The following is a 20042-nucleotide window of genomic DNA, read 5'->3' as shown; positions in this document are numbered from 1 at the left end:
CTAGGGGGCCTCCTTTGCTTTGCTGTTGGAGGCTACTGGGTGTGGGAGACAAACACATGCTGGCGCATGATAGTATTAGCTCAGCAATACCCCCTCCCAAAGATATCAACATCTTTTTATTTAATGCTTGCTGGGGCTTCTCTTTATATACTAGCTTCTATCATGGGCCTTCTTGCTGAGCTTATGGATAGAGCTAAAGAAAGACAAGACAAAGAAAACCTTAAAAGACAAGCATTATTAGAACAGGCAGGGGGCCCTGATGCATTCGCACCTGGTATCATGGGGCCCCCAGGTATGCCTCCAGGGATATTAGGGGGGCCCCCAGGTATGATGGGGGGCCCCCCGGGAATGATGGGGGGGCCCCCAGGGATGATGGGGGGGCCCCCAGGGATGATGGGGGGGCCCCCAGGTATGATGGGGCCCCCAGGTATGGGGGGCCCCCTTGGAAGGCCCAGTATCATGGGGGCCCCAATGGCTGGGGGGCCCCCTATGCCTGGCGGCCCCCCTATGCCTGGGGCCCCCATGGGCAGGGGCCTCGCAATGGGGGCAGGGAGACCTAGTATGATGGGGCCCCCAGGTATGGGGGCCCCAGGTATGGGGCCCCCAGGTATGGGGCCCCCAGGCATGGGGGCCCCAGGCATGCCTGGGAAGGCCCCCCCAATGCAGAGCTATAGCATGAGGCCCCCCATGTAAGAGTGAGGAGAAGGCATTTGAGATATAGATATTAATATATACTGCAGCAGCAGATGCAGCAGCAGATGCAGCAGCAGAAGCAGCAGCAGATGCAGCAGGGGCTGCAGCGGCAAATACTAAGGCGGCAGATGCAGCAGGGGCTGCAGCGGCAAATACTCCAGCAGCAAATGATGCAGGAGCAGATGCAGCAGGAGCTGCAGCAGGAGCTGCAGCATCAAGCACAGCCGCAGGAGATGCAGCAGCAGGAGCTGAAGCAACAGGACATCGCGCACCCAGCTGCCGTTGCAGCAGCAGCAGCGGCTGCTGTTGCTGCTGCTGGGAGTTCCCTGCTGCTGGCGCCGAGCGTCTGCAGCAGGAACTGCAGCAGCAGCCGTCCTTTCTAGCTGCATATCCCCGCGGTGTTGCCTTGCGCAATATCAGCAGCAACAGGAACAGCAACACCAGCAGCAGCAGTAGCAGCAGCAGCAGCAAGCTGCAGCAGGAGGGATTGCTTTGTTATACTGCACGTAGCGCGAATGCTGCTGGCTGCAGCAGCGGAGGCGAAGAAGCAGCAGACGCTCGTCCTGCTGCTGCTGCTATTGCTACTGCTGCTGCTTGTGCTTGAGCAGTGCGCAGTGGAGGTCTGGAGGGAGCCTGTGGCGGCATACGGTGTTTCTGCTGCAGCAGCTGCTTCAGCAGCTCCAGCAGCAGCTGCTGCTGCTGGAGCTGCAGCAGCAGCAGCAGCAGCAGCTGCTGCTGCTGCTGTTACTACACGTGTTGATGTGGTACCTTCTTGGAGGCATTTTGCCTTTTGTTTTGTGTGGCCCCTGAACGGTGCTGCTGCTTCAGCAATCCGCAGCAGCAGAAGTGCTGCTCTGCTGCTGCCTAGACTGCCGCAGTTGCAGTAGCAGCAGCAGCAGCAGCAGCGGCAGCAACCGCAGCAGCAGCTACAGGGAGGGCTGTCATATTTTGCAGCAATTCTAACATTTAATGATTCACGACACTCGCGAAGCACAGAAGCAGCTACAGCAGCGGCTGCTGCTGCTGCTGCTGCTGCTGTAGTGTAGAGAAGGCCGGCAGTTGCAGCAGAAGGCGTAAGCAGCAGCAGACGTAGCACTAGCAATAAGGCAAGCATCCAGCAGCAGCAGTAGTAGTAGTTGTTGCTGCTGCCGCAGAAAGTCTAGAAGTAGCAGCAGCAACGGAAGTAAAGCAGATGCCAGCACCTAAGGGAAGTGTACGTACAGCTCACCATCAGCAGCAGCTGCTGCTGCTGCTCAAGTTCAGCAGCAGCAGCAGCTGCTGGTGTCGCTGCTCAAGCTAACCTGCAGCAGCAGCAGCTGCTGCTGCTGCTAGGTACTGACGGTTGTGCTAACGACCAGCAGCAGCAAAGACACAGTAGGGGAACTTAGTTTGTAGACTGCAGCAGCAGCATCAGCAACAGCAGCAGCAACAGCAGCAGAGAGACCGGCAGCAGCAGCAGACCAGCAAGAAAATGAATTTAAATAAGTTCCCCTGTTTCTGTAGGGGGAGAGACAAATAAACGGAGGCCACAGCAGCAGCAGCAGCTGCTGCTGCTGCTGCAGCTGCTTGAGCAACAGCAGCTGCAGCAGCAGCAACAGCAGATGCTGCTCTGTCTGTCTCCCTCCGTCTCCTTTACCCGCCAGTGCTGCGGTCGAAGATGCGCAACAGCAGCACAAACTCTACACCAGAACACAACAGCAGCAAGTCTGCTGCAGCTTCCGCTGCAGCAGACTTGCAGCAGCAACTCCTGCTGCTGCAGCTGAGGCACCTGCCCTTGCAACTTCCAGTAGCAGCTGCAGCTGCTGCTGCAGCTGCTGCTGGAGGTGCGCTGCTGCGGACGCAGAGCATCCGCAGCAGGAGGAGCTGCAGCAGGAGAAGCTGCAGCAGAAGAAGCTGCAGCAGAAGAAGCTGCAGCAGAAGAAGCTGCAGCAGAAGAAGCTGCAGCAGGAGAAGCTGCAGCAGAAGAAGCTGCAGCAGCGGCAGCTGCAGCAGCAGCACCGAAGCATCGTTGGCTTTCCAAAGAAGGTAGCAGTGCTGGCTTCGTGCTGCTGCTGCAGATTTAAGCGGTATCTCATGAATTCGTTTTCTTGCTGCTGCTGCTGCTGCTGCTGCTGGCTTTTTGTCTCCTTGCTTTTGCTGCATCGGCGAGCAGGTGTATTGTCTTAACCCTCTTCTGTCCCTGTCGCAGCTCCTTGAGGGCCTCTGCATGCGTGAGACCTGTCTGTCTCCTTTGTTGCTTCTCTTGTTTTGCTTGTTTGTTTTTCTGCTGCAAGTGCTGCTGTCTCTGCTGCGCTTGCTGCAGCGTTAGCTCCCCTTCATTGATGCGGCGCCGCAACTCCTTGTGTCTCTTCTCTTTCTTTTGTCTCCTTGCTGCTCTTCTCTCTTCTCTTGTTGTCTCTGCTGCTGTCTTCGGAGTAATAGGCACAGATGGCTTGCTGCTGCTGCTGCTGCTGCTGTCGGGAACGAAGACAGGGATCGCCTCCTCCACGCGTATCGATGCTGGGCCGTCCTTGTTTGCTGCTGCTGCTGCAGCAGCAGCAGCAGGTCTTGGCACGAAGTGGTAGTTAGTTAACGCATCTAGCTTATACATAAGCTTTGCAAAGAGCTCCAGCAGCTCTTGCTTGTCTTTGTCTAGCTGCTGCTGCTGCTGCGAAGCAGCACCTAAGGCCTGCTCTCTATACTGCTGCGCGTATAGATCCCCCAGCCCTTCAGTTGGTTTTTCTAAGTTTAATTCTTCTTCTGCTGCTGCTGCTGCTGCTGCTCCTGCTTTGTTGCTGCCCCCGTGCTGCTGATGCTGCAAAGGAGACACCCGACGCAGCACATCATCAAAGAGACAGGCTTCAATCCTCCCCTTAACAATCCGCTCTATCATGCTGCTGATTGCTGCTGCTGCTGCACCCTTATTACCTCCTGCTGCTGCAGCAGCAGCTGCTGCTGTCTCCTCGTCGTCGCCGTCGTTGTCGCCCAGCTGCAGAGACTGCTGCTGCAGCAGCAGCTCCTGCTGCTGCTGCTGCGGCTGAGATAAGAAGGGAATTGTTAGGCCCTCGAGCTGCAGCAAAGCATCTTTGTCTCTTTGACGGCCCCACACTTCTCCGGTGTACTCCCAGCTCTTTGCTGCTATTAATTCATCTTCAAGAGCCTCAACACGAGCAGCAAGTGCAGCTAAAGACTTGTCTTCTGCTGCTGCTCCTGATGCTCCTGCTGCTCCTCCTCCTCCTGCTGCTGCTGCTGCACTTGCTGCCCGAGCTTTGCGGCAGCTCCGATCACGTGCAGCAGCAGCATCCGCAGGTTCAACAGCAAGCGCTTCTTCGTCCTCGCTGCTGCTCTCGTCTGTCTCCCCCTGCTGCTGCTGCTGCTGCTGCTGTTTGCGGCGCTGCTTCATTGCTTGTCTTTCTTTGTCTTCCTCCTCCATCAGAGATTGCAGGCGGTTGAGCTCTTCTTCTAAGCGTCTGTCTTCAGCATCAAGCGCACCTACACTCTCAAACCCAGGGCCCTCTTCATCTGTCTCCTCCTCCCCGCTGCTGCTGCTGCTGCTGCTGCTGCTGCTCTCGGCGCCCTCCTCCTCCTCCTCCCCCTCCTCCTGCTGCTGCTGCTGCTTGCGCTGCTGCTTCTTCTGCTGCTGTTTACTGCGTTTGCCGTATAAGGCTTCGTAGCTTAGGGACTGGAGGGGTTCTGCTGCAGTGTCGATGCCTTCATACAGCAGCAAATCTGCTGCTGTTGCTTCCTCCTCATCATCGCTGTCTTCTTCACTCTCCTCCTGCTGCTGCTGCTGCTTGCGCTGCTGCTTCTTGCGCTGCTGCTGCTGCTGCTGTCTCTCCTCCTCCTCTGCCTCCTCAACGAAGCGGTGCATCTCCTCTAAAGAAAAAAATTCATCATCCAATTCATGCTGTCCCTTCTTCTTCCGCTGCTGCTGCTGCTGCTGCTGCTCCTGCTGCTGCTGTTTTTTCTGCTGCTGCTTCCGCTGCTGCTGCTCGTCCTCCTCGAGCTCTGCTAGCAAGTCGTCTTCAGCGTCAGAATCGGTCTCCTCATCACTTGCTGCTGCTGCTGCTGCTGCTGCTGCTGCTTGTGGGGTGTCTCCGTCACTCTCTTCGTCCTCTTCTTCCGACACATCAGTTGCTGCATCTGCTGCTGCATCTGCTGCTGCTGCTGCAGTGTCTTCATCGGTATCTGATGCCCCTGTCTCTTCTTCTTCTGTCTCTTCCTCTTCCTCCTCTCCTTGCTCTGTCTCCTCTTCTGCTGCTGCTGCAAGGTTAAGGGCTGCCAGGGCCTCCGGTCTCAACAGCTGCCGCACCACTTGCTGCTGCTGCTGCTGCTGCTCCTGATGCTGTTGCTGCTTCTGCTTCTTGGGGGCCCCAGAGACACCCCAGAGCTGCTGCGCCTTCTTTAGTCTCTTCTTCGCTCTGCGGATGCAAGGGGCAGCTTCGCCATCCAGCAGCTGCCACACTTGTTCGATATTCAGCTGCTGCTGCTGCTGTTGCTGCTGCTGCTGCTGCTGCAGTGTTTGGGGTGTATGTGCATCTCCAGGCGTCAACACCGCTCTTTCAAGGTCTTGTAGCTGCTGCAGGTAGGCCTGCTGCTGCGCTGCAGCAACTGCAGCACGAGCTCCGCCGCGTCCCTTCAAAGAGGCCTGCTCCTCTGCTGCTGCTGCTGCTGTTGCTGCAGCAAGACACCGCAGTCTAGATACACAAAGGGCTAGAGCGCGGCGTTGGTTTGTTGCTGCTGCTTCCTGCCGCAGCAGCTGAGCTGGCGCTGCATGCAGCGCAGCAAGCCATTCCCCTACCTCCTCCAGGTGAGTTTCCTCAGCAGCAGCAGCAGCTGCTGCTGCTGCAGCAGCAGCAGGGGCCTCCGCCTGTGCCGCTGCAGGCCCCATTGCGTTCTGAGGGCAGGGCTCCGCAGCAGCAGCAGCAGCAGCAGCAGATGGAGGTAGACAACTTTAAGGCTCCCCTGTCTCCTTTGTCTCTAAACAATGGCAGAAGAGCGCACACACAAGTTTCCTGCTGCTGCTGCAGCTGTTGCTGCAGCCGTTGCTGCCGCTGCCGTTGCTGCTGCTGGCCGGGCTAGTCTCAGGCTTGACTCGTTGCTGCTGCTGCTGCAGCAAGGAGGAAGTAAAGGTTAAAACAAATGGATTTAGTACAGAAGGCAGCAGCAACTCGTCAAGATCTGCTGCAGCAGCGCAGCAGCATCAGCGGCAGCCCCGCAGCCAGTCCGGGGGCCCCACGCGCTGCTGCTGCTGCTGCTCCTTCTGCTGCCGAGGGTTAATAAGGGAAACCTTCTTCAATTATCTATTTCTTAATTTTTAAAAAAAGATAGAAGGAGATAAATGCAAAATGTGCATCACCAGATCTATGTGGGGCTATCAGATGCTGCTGCAGCCGCAGCAGCAGCAGCTTCAGCAGCAGCAGCAGCAGCAGCGAGTGTAATAGGGAAGGCAGTAAATCATCTGTCCTGTATAATGGCTAATGTTGCTCCGGTGGTTTCTGACAGACAGAGGGACGAAGCGCTGGGATTAGGGTTTAGTGGTTTGAGGGTTTACTGTTTATTCGTTTGAGGGTTTAGGGTTTAGTGGTTTGAGGGTTTAGTGTTTATTCGTTTGAGGGTTTAGGGTTTAGTAGTTTAAGAGTTTAGGGTTTAATGGTTTGAGGGTTTAGGGTTTAGTGGTTTAAGGGTTTAGGGTTTAATGGTTTGACGGTTTAGGGTTCTGTATTGCTGTGTACGGTTTATAGTTTATTGCTGATGGTCTGATGTTTAGGGTTTAGAGATTAGGGTTTAGGGTTTAGAGGCCTGAACTGCTCGCAGCTGTGCTGCTGAAGTGTCTCTAGTGGCTTTAGTGCTGCTGCTGCTGCTGCTTGCTGCTGCTGCTTGCTGCTGCTTGGAGCATGGGCTACAGCTCTGCTGTTGCTGTTGCTGCTGCTGCTGTCCTTATGCAAGGGTCTGCATTACCGCTGCATTGCAGCAGAAGCTGCATCAAAGCAGAAGCTGCAGCAGTAATGCAGCAGCAGCTGCTGCTGCTCTGGGAAGACCCCCTTATAGTGTTGTCTCTCCCTGTTGTGCATACACCTCAAAGGCGTGCAGTGTATATACACCTGGCTGCTCTTCTAGAAGAGCTTTACCAGTGGGGCCATACAAAACCTACTGCAGCAAGCAGCAGCAGCAAGCAGCAGCAGCAGAACAGCAACAACGAGCTGCAGCAACAAGCAGCAGCAGCAAACACCACCAGCAAACTGCAGCAGCAAGCAGCAGCGCTCCCTTCAGGGGCAGTGAGCTAACTGCAGCAGCAGCAGCTTTATTACAGAAGTAAAGCCAAGACAATCAAAACAAACAAACAAAGACAAAGAAAAACAAAGACGAAGACAACGAGTTCGCTTCAGGCAGCCATAGGGGCCCCCAATCACAAGGCCCTTACTAGACCCAGAAGGGGCCCCTACTGGGGGCCCCTAGAGATCAACTGGGGCCCCTAGGGGGCCCTAACTAGACCCTAAGGGGGCCCCCAACGGGTCTTCATAGTTTACTACGCCCACAGCAAAGCCAAAGGGGGCCCCCAGGGGCTCCCGTAGGCTCAAGGGGTTCCCCTGGGGGCCCCTAGGGGACCCTTAGTAGACTCTAAGGGGCCCCCTAATGGCCTATACAGCGGATAATAATCTTACTAGACCCTAAGGGGGCCCCTAGGGGGCCCCAAAGAAACCACAGGGGCCCCTAGGAGGTCCTTACTAGACCTTAGGGGGGCCCCTACTAGACTCGCAGACAGCCCCAACGAACCCTATAAGGCCCTTACAAAAACCCTATGGGGGGCCCCCTTAGAGCCCCTGGGGGCCCCCTAAGGGCCCCTGGAGGCCCCGTAAGGGCCCCTGGGGGCCCCCAGGTGCCTCTAGGAGACCCTTACTTGACCCCAAGGAGGCCCCTAGGGGCCCCCTTATGAAGTCCTTTAGTGTGAGGGTTTAGGGGGGCCCCCTACTTCAGCACGAAGTGCAGCAAATGAGTTTGCTGCTTTCCTACAGAGGAGACACCCAATGACGCTTCTTAAAATAGATTCTTTCCCCAAGGAAACAGCAGCAGTTGCTGCTGCTGCTGCTGTTCTTGCTGCTGCTGCTGCTGCTGTTGTGGGGCAGCAGCCTTCAGTCTTCGGACGAGCAATCTGCTGCACAAAGAGGGGATCGTAGCCTAGAGAAGAGCAGCAGCAGCAGCAGCAGAAGCAGCAAACGCGCCTGCTACTTCTGCTGCTGCCCGAACTGCGGCAGCAGCTGCTGCTGGCACTGCTGCTGCAGGTGCAGCAGCAGCAGCTGCTATAACTAAAGCTAATACCGGAGTTGCTGCTGCAGCTCCTCGTTCTTCTGCAGCAAACGCACGCTGGCATTGAAACCAATTCGAGATAAAGGCCAAGGAGGGAGAGCCTTAGCAGCAACTGTTGCTGCTGCAGGTGCTGCTGCTGCTGTTGCAGTTGTAGCGGCAGCAGCAGCAACTGCTGCTGCTGCTGGGGCAACAGCAAATGTATTGAAAGAAACGCCTATGATATTCTTAAGCCTTCACGCCACTTAGCTGCCTCTGCAAAACAACAATCAGCAACAGCAACAGCAGCAGCAGCAGCAAACCGCATTCAGAAATAAAGGGGGGCAACGTGCAGCACCTCACACAAAAAGACAGCAGCAAACGAGCAGCCGATGAAGCAACCGGTGTAGCTGCAGCAGGAACGCCACTAAGGGCAGCAGCAGCTGTAGCGGAAGCAGCAGCAGCAACAACAGCAACAGCCGCTGCAGCATCTTACCTGCAGCAACTCCTTGCTGCTGTCTTGTAAGAAACTCTTTAAAATAAATTTGACGTCCTTTGTATCAGATTCCAACAAACCCGTCAGCAGCTCCTCCATCCACCCGTCGCAGCATGCTTGACTATTCTGCAGCAGCAGCAGCAGCAGCAGCAGCGGCAGCAGCAGCAAATGCAGCAGCAGCAGCACAGCAGCAGCAAGTTTGTGCGTCAATTCCATTTCTCCACAGATAACAGCTTCAGCATGCTGCCCCTAAAACAGCCGCAGCAACTAACGAGGTGTAGCTGCAGTGGCAGAAGCAGCAGCAGCAAAAACAGCAGCAGCAGCAGCAGAAGCACCTCTCGAGGGCGGAAGAGGTTAAGAACTGCAGCGATCCTGGGATCGCTTATCAAAGCCGTTACTTGCTGCTTCGTCGCCGTTGTGCTGTCGCCGCCTTTTGTCTTCGCGTCAGTGGCCCTGCAGCAGCAGCAGCAGCAGCAGCAGCAAATGCAGCAGCAGCAGTAACGATTGCACAATATATATAGAATCGAAGGAGACGCAAGCAGTTGCTCTGCTATGCATCTGCTTTGGTGTGAGCTGCCTGCGCTGTCTTGTTGCCGCTGTTCTTGCTGCTGCATCTGCTGCTGCTGCTGCTGCTGCTGCTCACTTTACGAGGGCGCTGAGGAGTTGGTAGATGCTGCCAGTGAAGTCCAGCAGCAAAGAGGCTCCGCTGCCAGCAACATCTGCCCCTGATATATACTTCTGCAGCGGGGTGCTGCCTTGTTCCCGCTGCTGCGTCTGCTGCTGCAGCTGCTGTTGCAGCTGCTGCTGCAGCGAGACACCGCCAAATGCGAGGGGATCGAAATGCCTAAACCACAACGCAAAAAAACAGCCGCTGCTGGTGCTGCTGCTGCTGCTGCTTCTGCTGCACCTAAAAAGATAATGTGACTGTCTCCTGCAGCTGCAGCAGAAGCAGCAGCTGCAACAGAAGCAACAGCTGCCGCAGATACTCGTTTCAACAGCAGAAGGAGCAGCCTAAAGGAATGCAAGAGTCACAGCAGCAACAACAGCAACAGCAACAGCAGCAGCAGCAGGTGGGCAGCAGGAACAGTAGTAGCAATGAAGGCAGCAACTCATGCGGTGTACGTACACCGCATCTAAGTATGAAGAGACAAGCTGAGAGACACTCATAAAACATAAGTCCAGCAAACTCGCGGGGATAGGTGGAGGCAGCTTCGCTATTGTCTTCCCCACAGCCCGCAGCACAGCCTGCAGCAGCAGCAGCAGCAGCAGAAGCAGCAAGAGCACAGCAGCAGCAGCGACAGCAAAGCGAATGAGACAACAATGAAAGATAAGGACATTCGCGCTTGCTGCTGGCAACACCGAAAAAGCTGCAGCAGCAACGGTAACAGCAGCAACAGCAGCAGCAGCAGCAGCCACAACAGCAGCAGCAGCTTCTCACATGTCCCTGATGTATAAGGGTGGGTATAGGCCAGCGCTGTATCTCTATAACAGCAGCAACAAGAGGCTGCAAGAGAGCAGCGTTGTAGTAAACCCCTAACCGCAAGTCGTTTGCGCTGCTGCTGCTGCTGCTGCTGCTGCTGCTGGGGAGGCTGGCGTTGCTGTCCTGGCGGGCGCACGCAGGTGTCTCCTCATCTTCTGCAGGAGAGGCGGAGACAGCAGCACTTGCTTGTAGACTTCCAAAGCTGTTTGGTGGGGTCTTGGCCCCGCTGCTGCTGCTGCCAGCAGCAGCAGCAGCAGCAGCAACGACAGAACTTGTCTTGTGGTGCAGCAAGGAGCCGATCTGCTGCAGCAGCACTTCTCCTACGTTGCTGATGGCGTAGACACGCTGCAAGTACACCCCAAGTCTCCTCTCTTCTTCTCTGCTGCTGCTGCTGCTGCTGCTCTCCAACGCCCTCTTTGTCTCTGCTATTGCTGCCCACTCCCCCCGCAGCCGCTGCAGCAGCGGCAGCAAACCTTCATTTACAAAGAACAGCAGCAGCTGCAGCGCAACAGCAGCAACAAACAAAAACAATACCTAAAGCTACATACTTCACAAACAGCAGCACCAGTAGCAGCAGCACTAGTAGCCGCAGCAATAGGACTAGTAGCAGCAGCAGCTGCTGCAGCACTAGTAGCCGCAGCAATAGGACTAATAGCAGCAGCAGCTGCTGCAGCACTAGTAGCAGCAGCAGCTGCTGCACTTGGGGTGTATGCTCACCTGCTGAGACGGGTAAGGGGGCTGTGGGGGCAGTGTCTCTGCATCAAGCACTAGCGACCAGAAGAAGCGGAGCTGCTGCTCTACGTGTTGCAGCGGGAGTTTCTGTCGCAGCGGCAGCAGCAGAGCGCTTCTCAGCCTCTCTCCTAAGTCAGGCAGCAAATAAAAAGCATCTGCTGCTGCAGCACAAGTGCCAGCAAGCCGATATGCAAGTGTACGCAAGTGGTAGCAGTGTCTCCTCGTCAGCAGCACTGCGCTCTCTCTCTCCCCAATACCGCTGCTGCTGCTGCTGCTGCTGCTGCTGTTGCTGCTCGGGCTCGGGCTGCTGCTGCCGCTGCTGCTGCTGCTGCTGCTGCTGCTGCAGGGGAAAGTCTGCAGCACAGCCCGAGGTAAGGCAGAGGCGTCGCCTGCTAAGGAAGAGACGCTTCCTTGCACTGCTAAGTATTCATCTGTCCCTGGCTCTAGCAGCTCCTGCAGGTAGGGGAATAAAGCAGGATTCACCTGCAGCAGCAGCAGCAGCAGCAGCAGCAGCAAGAGCAGCAGCAGCAAGTGCGTCAGGCCAACAGATACTCAGGATAGATATTCCACGACAAACATAAACACCCCGCTCGAAGCAACCCACTCCCCTACACCCGTCACGCTGCAGCAGCAACTACAGCAGTAGCTGCAGCAACAACCAACAGCAGCAGCAGCATCAGCAACATATATGCAGCACCACCAACTGCAGCAGTATCAGCATCAGCGACACATGCAGCAACAGCAACACCAACACCATCAGAGGCAGCGCCAGCAACAGCAGCAGCAGCAACACCAGTAACAGCAACAGCAGCAACAGCAGCAGCAGCAGCGGAACACTAACTTCCTCAGTCCAGAGCTGCTGCAGTCTAAATATGAATTCGAAGAGGCTTGGCAGCAAGTTGGTGACAAGGGCTGCGAGGGGATGTCTCCTGGGCAGCAGATGTTTTTGCTGCTGCTGCAGCAGCAGCAGCTCATGGAGACACTGGGGGAATGGCTTCCTTAATTCTGCTTCGTCTGCCCCGCTGAAGCCGCCCTCTGACTGCAACACTTTGCTGCTGCTGCTGCTGCTGCACTCAACAATATAACCACCAGCGCGAGCAGCTCCAGGGTCTGTGGGCACCGTCGTCCGTTTGATAGAACTTTCTAACGAAGACAGCACCCGCGCCAACGCTCTCCTACAGCAGCAGCAGCAGCAGCAGCAGCAGCAGCAGCAAGAGCGTCAGAGATAGCAGCAAAAGAAACAAAAACAACTGCAGACACCGCTGTCACTGCAGCAAAAACGACGCCGTTCGCAGCGTCTGCACCCGGCAGCAGCAGCAACAGAAAAGCAGCAGCAGAAACAGGAAAAGCAGCAGCAGCGACAACGGCAAAAGCAGCAGCAGCACAAGCAACAGGAAAAGGAGCAGCAGAAACAGCGACAAAAAAAGCAGCAGCAGCAGCAGCGACAGAAAAAGCAGCAGCAGCAGCAACAGGAAAAGCCGCAACAGAAACAGCAGCAGGAAAAGCAGCAGCAGCAGCAGCATCCGCATCTCACCTTCGTTTTGCAGCTTCTTCTTCTTCTTGTGAAGTCTGCTGTCTGCGTACATCTCCAAATAAATAAAAGACAAGACCTGTTGTAGGTGGTAGGACTGCAGCAGCAGCAGCAGCAGCAGCAGCATCTGTATCTCTCGAGAGAATCTGCTGCTTCTGCTGCTCCACCTCTTCTAGCAGCCCCCGCAGCGCAGCAGCAAACGGCTCAACCAGCGGCAGCGTGTGCTGCTGCTGCAGCGCGTATATCCCTGTTGCAGATACCAGCGAAACAAACGCCTCCATGAGCAGCCCTCGCTCCGACAGCAGCAGCTGCAGCAAACCAGCAGCAACACCACAACAGCACAGACAATACACTCGCGCCAGCACCGACAGCAGCAGCAGCAGCAGCACCCGCTGCTGCTGCAACAATGGGAACAAATAAGCAACTGCATCACGAAGACTGCCCTTCGCAGCACAGCAGCAGTGCAGCAAAGCTGCAGCAGAACAACAGCAGGGCTGCCGCAGAGGAGCAGCGTAAGAGCAGCAGCAGAACAGCAGCAGAGGAGCAACAGCTGAGCATGCGTAGGACGGCGCTAACCTGCTGTTCATTTGTTGTCTCTTGCATCTTGCTTTGTACGTGCTGCAGCAGCAGCGGGAGATATTGCTGCAGCCCTTCTGAAGCAGCACTTGCAATTAAAATTAATGTCTGCAGCGCTCGTCGCTTACACAAGTGCAGCTGCTGCGCTGCAGTTAGAGGGTAAAACCAGACATTCTCGACCTGCGCAGCAGCGCTCTCGCTAGACAGAATGCTGCAGCAGCAACAGCAGCAGCAGCAATAGCAGCAACAAGTGCAGCAGCAACAGCACACGCACAAGCAAACGCACATAGGGGGAATGGAAGAGAGAATTATGACTGTTGAAAAGGCCAGCAGCAGCAATAGTAGCAGCAGCAGCAGCAGCAGCAGCGAGAGCAGCAGCAACATGATGAGGAGTGAATGACAGGTGCAGCAAAGCAACAGCCTCAACATGAGATGAACAGCAGATCCATCCGCAACATGCAGCAAAAACCGGCAGCAGCAGCAGCAACAGCAGCAGGACGAAGAGCAGAAAAAACAGGAGTAGCAGCAGCCCAAGCACCACCAACAGCAGCACCAGGAGCAACAGCAGGAGAAGCAACAGAAGCAATAGAACCAGTAGCAGCAACAACAGATCCAGGAACAGCAACAGCAGCAACAGCAGCAACAGCAGCAGCAGCAGCATCTTACTGCTGAAAGAGGAGGTCCAGCACACTTTTAATATCTAAAGGCGGCGAATATCTAAGAAGATGTGCAGCCCCAGAGACGAACTCTAGCCGCCTTATCTCTAAGAAGTAGTCATGTAAGGACAAGCCGCTGCTACTGAATGCTGCTGCTGCTGCTTCAGCGCTGCGTGCTGCTGCTGCTGCTGCCTTCGCGCGCTCTGCAGCCTGAACTGCAGCAGCAGCACGGGTAGCATCAAAGAAAGGAATTCTAACGAGGCCCCCAAACACCCGACAGAGGCGCAGCAGCCAAGAGGATTCTGCTGCATGCTGCGGCAGCAACCACGCACTAGCTGCTGCTGCCGCTGCTGCTGCGCTGCCCTGCTGCGCCGCTGCTGCTGTCAAGCATGCGCTCTTTAGTCGCTGCACCTGGGCCTCTACAAAAGAGCAGCAGCCATCTAAAAGAATACAAGAAGGAAACAAAAGAGGCTGGCTCTTATCCATTAACTCGTACGGCTTTGATGCTGCTGCTGCTCGCAGCACCTGCAGCAGCAACGAATCCGGGCTGTTCTGCCGCTGCAGCAGCAAAGGAGACTCCAGCAGCTGCTGACAAACCTCCTCCGTCCACGCCGTCGTCGCCTCTACACCATAAACACAAAACACCAACACCCCACACATGCAGCAGCAGCAGCAGCAGCAACACCAGCAGCATCAGTAGCGGCAGCAGCACCAGATACAACAGCAGCAACAGCAGCAGCAGCAGCAGCAGCAGCTGGGCAAACCTGCTGCAGCAGGGGAGAGGCCGATGAGCGTCGTTAGACCCAAAAGCGCAGAGGACTTCAGGCCAGCGAAACGCGCGGGGAAATTCTGAGACAAGCAGCAGCAGCAGCAGCAGCAGCAGCAGCAACAGCCTATTATCGGAGCGGCAGCAGCAACTGTAGTAGCTGTAGCAGCAGCAAACGCGAACAAGGGACGCAGCAACTGCAGCAGAACCGCTCCAGCTGCAGCGGGAAAAACAGCAACCGCAGCAGCAACAGTAGCAGCTACTGCTGCAGCAGCAGCAGCAAACTCGCGCAGCTCCATTGCAGCTCACATCCGACGAATCCCTCGCGACTGCATCCTCCGCCTCCGCGTACATGGCGACCTGTCAGCAGCAGCAGCAGCAGCAACAGCAACAGCATCAGCGGCAGCAACAACAGTAGCAGCACCAGTAGCAACACGAACCCTTCACTCCCTAGGGCGAAGAAATGCAGCGAGAGCTGCACTTCTTAACAGGGAAAGGTGCAGTTGCTGTTGGGGCGTATATGCAGTTGGGGTGTACATGCAGTTGGGGTGTATATGCAGTTGGGGTGTGGGTTGGGGTGTATACGCAGTTGGGGTGTATACGCAGTTGGGGTGTATATGCAGATGGGTGTCTATGCAGTTGGGGTGTATATGCAGCTGGGGTGTATATGCAGATGTGGTGTACGTACAGTGTGCACCCAATTAGCAGTAGAGGGGAGCGGCAGCGGCTGCATTGCCTCAAGGGCCCTGAGAGCAGCTTCAAGAGCCCTTAGCTGCGACAGCATATCTTGCTGCTTTGTCTGCATGCGCTGTTTCTCTTGTTCTTCTTGCTGCTGCTGCTGTTGCTGCTGCTGCTGCTGGTGGGCGAGGAGCTTCTGCTGCAGCTCCTGGCGCCGGGCTGCTAGTGCTGCTACTGCTGCTGCTGTTGCTGTTGCTGCACTGTCCCCTGCTGTCTCCAGCAGCCTTACAGCAACAGAGTCGAGCGCAGCAGCAGCAGCAGGCTGCAGCAGCTTCACAATTTGTGGGTCTCCAACACGGAGACACCGCACGAAGGTGACCGACAGCAGAGCGGGGACGTTCAGCCACTGCGGCAGTTGCTGCTGCTGCTGCTGCTGCTGCGGCTGCTGCTGCTGCTGCTGCGGCGATGCGGGGTCCTCAGAAACAAGGCCAAGAGCAGCAAGCTTCCGCAGCAAAGCAGCAGCAGCAGCAATCCCGTTGCATGCAACCCGAACTGAGGGATGCAGAGCCACTCGCAGCACGCCGCTGTTTAAGAGGGCCCCCACTACTGCGGGGTCGAAGCTGCGCAGCACCTGCAGCAGCAGCAACAGCGGTAGCAACAGCAGCAGCGCATGCCAGCAGTTTTAATAGCAGCAGCGGCAACGCCAGAAGCAGCAGCAGCAGCAAAGGGGAGACGCGGCAAAAGAAACAGCAACAGCAGAAAAAGGAATAGCAGCAAAAGCAACAGCAGCAGCAGCGGCAGTAGAAGTAGCAATGCAAGAAGCATAAGCAAAGCCAGAAGCAGCACCAGCAAGGAAGGAAGAAGCATCAGCAACAGCAGCACCAGCGATAGCAGCAGCAGCAGCAGGAGACAGTTGACTGCAGGCGTTGTGCTCAGGGACAGAAGCTTCAGCAGCAGCAACAGCACAGGCAGCAGCAAATGCAGCAGAAGCAGCAGCAGCAGCATATGCTGCAGTAACTCACGTAGTCGCCGCAGTTCTCAATGAAATTCTTTAGGAGACCGGCGACCAGCAGCTGCATTGCAAATAGCTGCAGAGACACCCCACACCCCACACGGCCCGCGCTCCCTAACACCAGCAGCCGCTGCAGCAGCAGCAGAAATTGCAGCCGCCCCGTAAGCAGAAGCCGCAGCACCAACGGCAGCAGAAGAATCACCAACAGCAGCAGAAGCAGCGCCAACAGCAGCAGCAGCAGCAGCAGCAGGCTGCATGCACGCTTACTTCCTCTTCTACGAATTCGCCTGTTACGGGGAGCGCCAAGACAGAGGCAGCAGACTGCAGAAGGAGACAGCAAAATGCTGTTGCAGTCTCAACGCTTACACCTTCAATTGCCTGCAGCAAACCAGCAGCAGCAGCAACAGCAGTAGCAGCGTAAGGTGCAGCAGATGCACAAGAAACCGCAGCAAAGGCAGCACAAGGAGCAGCAGCAGCAGCGTAAGTAGCAGCAACGACGCAAGTAGTAGTAGCAACAGCAGCAGCAACAGCAGCAGCAACAGCAGCAGCAGCAGCCGCAGCAGCAGCAGGTTGTTGGGGGCTGACCTGTTTCTTTTGCTTTTTTCTAACAAGGCGTTCATTCACAACATCGAAGGCCTGCAGCAGCAAACCCTCTGCTCCCTGAAACTCTACACCCCCGAGGCCCCAGCAGCAGAGACACCGCAGCACTGCAGCAACATCTCCAATTGCAGCCAGGCACCTGCAGCAGCAGCAGCAGCAGAAGCAGAGGCAGCGGAAGAGTAAGCCAAGTAAAATGCAATTACTCGATAAAAGGCAGAGAGGCTGCTGCTGCTGTTGATGCTGCTCTTGTTGTTGCTTCTGTTGCTGTTGTTGCTGCTGTTGCAGCACGCTATCCTCAGTACTCAACAACTATCACTGCAGCATCTGTTGCTGCTGCTGCTACTGCTGCTGCTGCTACTGCTGCTGCTGCTACTGCTGCTGCTGACCTGATACAGTCAAGGGCGAGAGGCTGCAGGCGGGAACGAGCAGCAGGATCCGCAGAGAACAGCAGCAGCAAGCATCGAGAAAGCTGCAGCAGCAAATTGCTGCTGCTGCTTAACTCCTTGTGGAGGGCCTGAGCGACCTGCCGCCGCTCCTTCCCCTGCAGACTCCCCATCAAAGTGTTGTTCTCCTGCAGCAGCAGCAGCAGCAGCAGCGGGAAAGGCATCAGAGGCAGCAGCAGCAGCAAAAGCAGCAGCAAGGCAGGCATCAGCAGCAGAAATGCAGTGGGGCAGAGGGCAGACAGCAGCAGCAGCAGCAGCCGCAGCAATGGGGGGCGCAACAGAAGCAAAACAGCAGCAGCAGTAGTAGCAACAGGGCGCGGAGCAGAAGCAGCAGCAGGGTCCCAGCTGCAGCAGCACGTTGCATCACAGCATCTAAGGATCAAATTAGCTAGCTAACCACCAGCTAGCTAGCTAACTACGAGCTAGCTAGCTAGCTAGCTAGCTAGCTAGTAAGGAGGGCATACCTCATTGAGCTCCAGCAAGATTTCTAAGAGAAGACCGAGGAAGAGGCATGCAGAGACAAAAGCCTGCTGCTGCTGCGGTGGAGGCAGCAGCTGCTGCTGCTTCTGCTGCTGCTGCACGAGAGCAGCAAACTGCTGCGTGTCTGCTGTGGGATCGTTCAACTCCACACTCTGCAGCAACGCAGGAATAGAGAGGCCAGTGGCCCCTGAAGCCAGCTGCAGCAGCAGCTGCCTGGTGCTTGCTGCTGCTGCTGCTCCGGTCTTGCTGCAGCAGCACATTGCTGCTAAGCACTGCGACGCCTTCATCAGCAGCGAGAAGGTAGGTACATGCACGCGTTGCTTAACTGCAGCAGCAGCAGCTGCTGCTGCTGCTGCGGGAGGAAGCAACGACAGGTCATGCTGCTGCTGCTGCCCCGTAGGCTGCTGTATCAGCTGCAGCACCGATTGCTGCAGCAGCAGCTGCTGCTCTTCCTTCCATGTCGCCCTCCAGGAGGTTTTAACAGCTTCGAGCAGCAGCTGCAGGGCAACGAGTTTTGCTGCCTCATCAAAGCGTCTATAAGCGTCTGCTGCTGCTTCTGCTGCAGCAGAAAACTGCTGCTGCTGCTGCAGCTGTTGCTGCAGCTGCTGCTGCTCCTGCTGCTGCAGGAGCGCGAACGTGCTGCACTTCACAGACAACGGAGGAAACACCGCAAAGGGGTGCAGCAGCCACTGCAGCAGCGCCTGCAAGTGCGGCTGCTGCTGCTGCTGCAGCAGCCAGCAGGTAGCTTGGTAGTTACCGTCTGCATGCAAACCAAGAGAATCTGCTACCTTCTGCCTGTAGTCGGGAGGCAGGTCAGCCCCAAAGGCCTGCTGCTGCTGCTGCTGCTGTTGCTGCTGTTGCTGCTGCATTGCAACAGCCTATTGTCATCTAACGGGGCGCTGCAGCGGGGAATACAAATAGCAGCAGCAGCAGCAGCAGCAAAGGCTGCTGCTGCTGCTGTAGATGCTGCTGCTGCTGCAGATGCTGCTGCTGCTGCAGATGCTGCTGCACGGGCGATGCTGCCTGGAGCTGCGAGGCAGAAGACCCGCAGCAGCTGGCAGGATCAGCAAGGAGAGGACTCGGCTGCTGCTCTGCTGCTCCTGTTGTTGTTGCTGCTGCTGCTGCTGCTACTCCCGTTGCTGCTGCTGCTGCAGTTTTCAAGTTGCTGCTGCTGACACGCTGCTGCTGTGTATCTGTTGCAGCTAGAGAAGAAAGCGGCAGCTGAAGAGAAGACAAGCAGAGACTTGTCTATGCCTGCTGGCTGCAAGGGGGTCGGTGTCCTGCTGCTGCTGCTGCTGCTGCTGCTGCCGTTTGTAGGCAGCAGCTGCTGCTGCGTTTGCTGCTGTCGGCACTATACACCTTAGGCCGTCTGTGTCTATAATAACAAAATATAAATAAAATAAAGAAGAAACAAAATTGTTATTAACACCCCACGCTGAAATTCCTCCAAATCGACGCACCACGCATGCCCACAGCATACAGCCCCAAACTGCTGCTGCTGCTGCTGCTGCTGCTGTTGCTGCTGCTGCTGTTGCTGCTGCTGCGGTTTAGTATATAAGCAGGTATAGGGCTTTGTTTGTATGATATTTTACTGCTTTGTGTAGGATTGGGGGTTTATTTATTCTCTATATATTTGTTGTCTTTAATGCCGTTGCTGCTGCTGCTGCTGCTGCTGCCGATACATCTGTTTTTATTTTTTGTTTGTTTGTCTTTGTGTGCTTCTGTGCTCTCTAGCGACTGCTGCTTGCAGTTAATAGAGAATTCCCCTAAAATATTTTTATCTGTTGGCTTCTGTGCCTCTATATATATAAAAACCAGCTGAGGTGTATATACACCGGTGCAGTGTATCGACATTGCTGCAGTGTATGTGCAGCATAGGGGGTCAATTTGCTGCTGCAGTGCTGCTGCAGAGTATAGACATTACTGCAGTGTACATACACTCCTGAAGTGCTGCTACAGTGCTGCTGCAGTGTATATACACTGCTGGATGTATATACACTGCATACACCGTTGATATATATATATATATATATATATATATATATGTTTATATACGTGTCCATACGTATATACTAACAAACTAAGGAAGGAGGCAATATAAATTAACTGACAAAATAATATACACACCAACTAACGCAGACAGACAAACCTCCTTCCCTTTGCTGCAGCGTATACACCCCAGAGGGCCCGCCTATGCTGCTATTAATAATAATAACTGCCACTAACAAACTAAAAACAACAAGCAAAGACATGCACTGCGGCTGGCTGTTCGTGCGCTTTGGCTGAGGAGACAGTCAGCAGCGCTGCTACTTTAAAGGAGACTGCTGCGCGTTGTCTCCAACCGGGGGCCCAGCTAGCTAGCTAGCTAGCTAGCTAGCTGGCTAGCTGGGGCGCAGCTGGGTTTAAACAATAAAGCAAGAAGGCCCCAAAGAAAAAACAAATCGACAAGGAAAGGCTGAAGACGCGCGCAGACATCCTCTCCAGCTAGCCAGCTAGCTGCTGGCTGCTTACTAGCTAGCCAGCTAGCTGCTGGCTGCTTGCTAGCTAGCCAGTTAGCTGCAAGCCAGAGCAGCTGGGCGCTGACAGTGACAAAGTGCTACAAGGGGCAAACAACCGCTGCCTACGCTCCCTCCTCG

General features: G+C 55.6%; 3 protein-coding genes across 3 annotated transcripts; 1 reads left to right on the top strand and 2 right to left on the bottom strand.

The window, feature by feature from the left end:
- Positions 1-183: 183 nt before the first annotated feature.
- EAH_00007510 (hypothetical protein, conserved) lies at positions 184-2756 on the top strand (the record flags this gene model as incomplete). Its single annotated transcript, XM_013395857.1, has 3 exons — positions 184-689; positions 1302-1454; positions 2537-2756. 3 exons carry the CDS (start codon positions 184-186, stop codon positions 2754-2756), a joined length of 879 nt encoding a protein of 292 aa, XP_013251311.1.
- Positions 2757-2764: 8 nt separating this feature from the next.
- On the bottom strand, positions 2765-5563 carry EAH_00007500 (U3 small nucleolar ribonucleoprotein protein MPP10, putative; the record flags this gene model as incomplete). Its single annotated transcript, XM_013395856.1, has 1 exon — positions 2765-5563. One exon carries the CDS (start codon positions 5561-5563, stop codon positions 2765-2767), a length of 2799 nt encoding a protein of 932 aa, XP_013251310.1.
- Positions 5564-7851: 2288 nt separating this feature from the next.
- On the bottom strand, positions 7852-18275 carry EAH_00007490 (hypothetical protein, conserved; the record flags this gene model as incomplete). Its single annotated transcript, XM_013395855.1, has 18 exons — positions 7852-8037; positions 8453-8578; positions 8788-8905; positions 9096-9296; positions 9579-9697; positions 9891-10430; positions 10650-11147; positions 11506-11839; positions 12199-12442; positions 12900-12982; positions 13438-14048; positions 14503-14553; positions 14882-15502; positions 15894-15959; positions 16151-16261; positions 16469-16622; positions 16870-17054; positions 17391-18275. 18 exons carry the CDS (start codon positions 18273-18275, stop codon positions 7852-7854), a joined length of 5133 nt encoding a protein of 1710 aa, XP_013251309.1.
- Between the last annotated feature and the right edge of the window lie 1767 nt (positions 18276-20042).

Source organism: Eimeria acervulina, genomic scaffold (genome assembly GCF_000499425.1).
Source record: "Eimeria acervulina Houghton genomic scaffold, Eah_scaff34, whole genome shotgun sequence".
In the NCBI taxonomy this organism is placed as follows: domain Eukaryota; phylum Apicomplexa; class Conoidasida; order Eucoccidiorida; family Eimeriidae; genus Eimeria; species Eimeria acervulina.
This window is presented reverse-complemented; position numbering and strand designations above follow the sequence as displayed.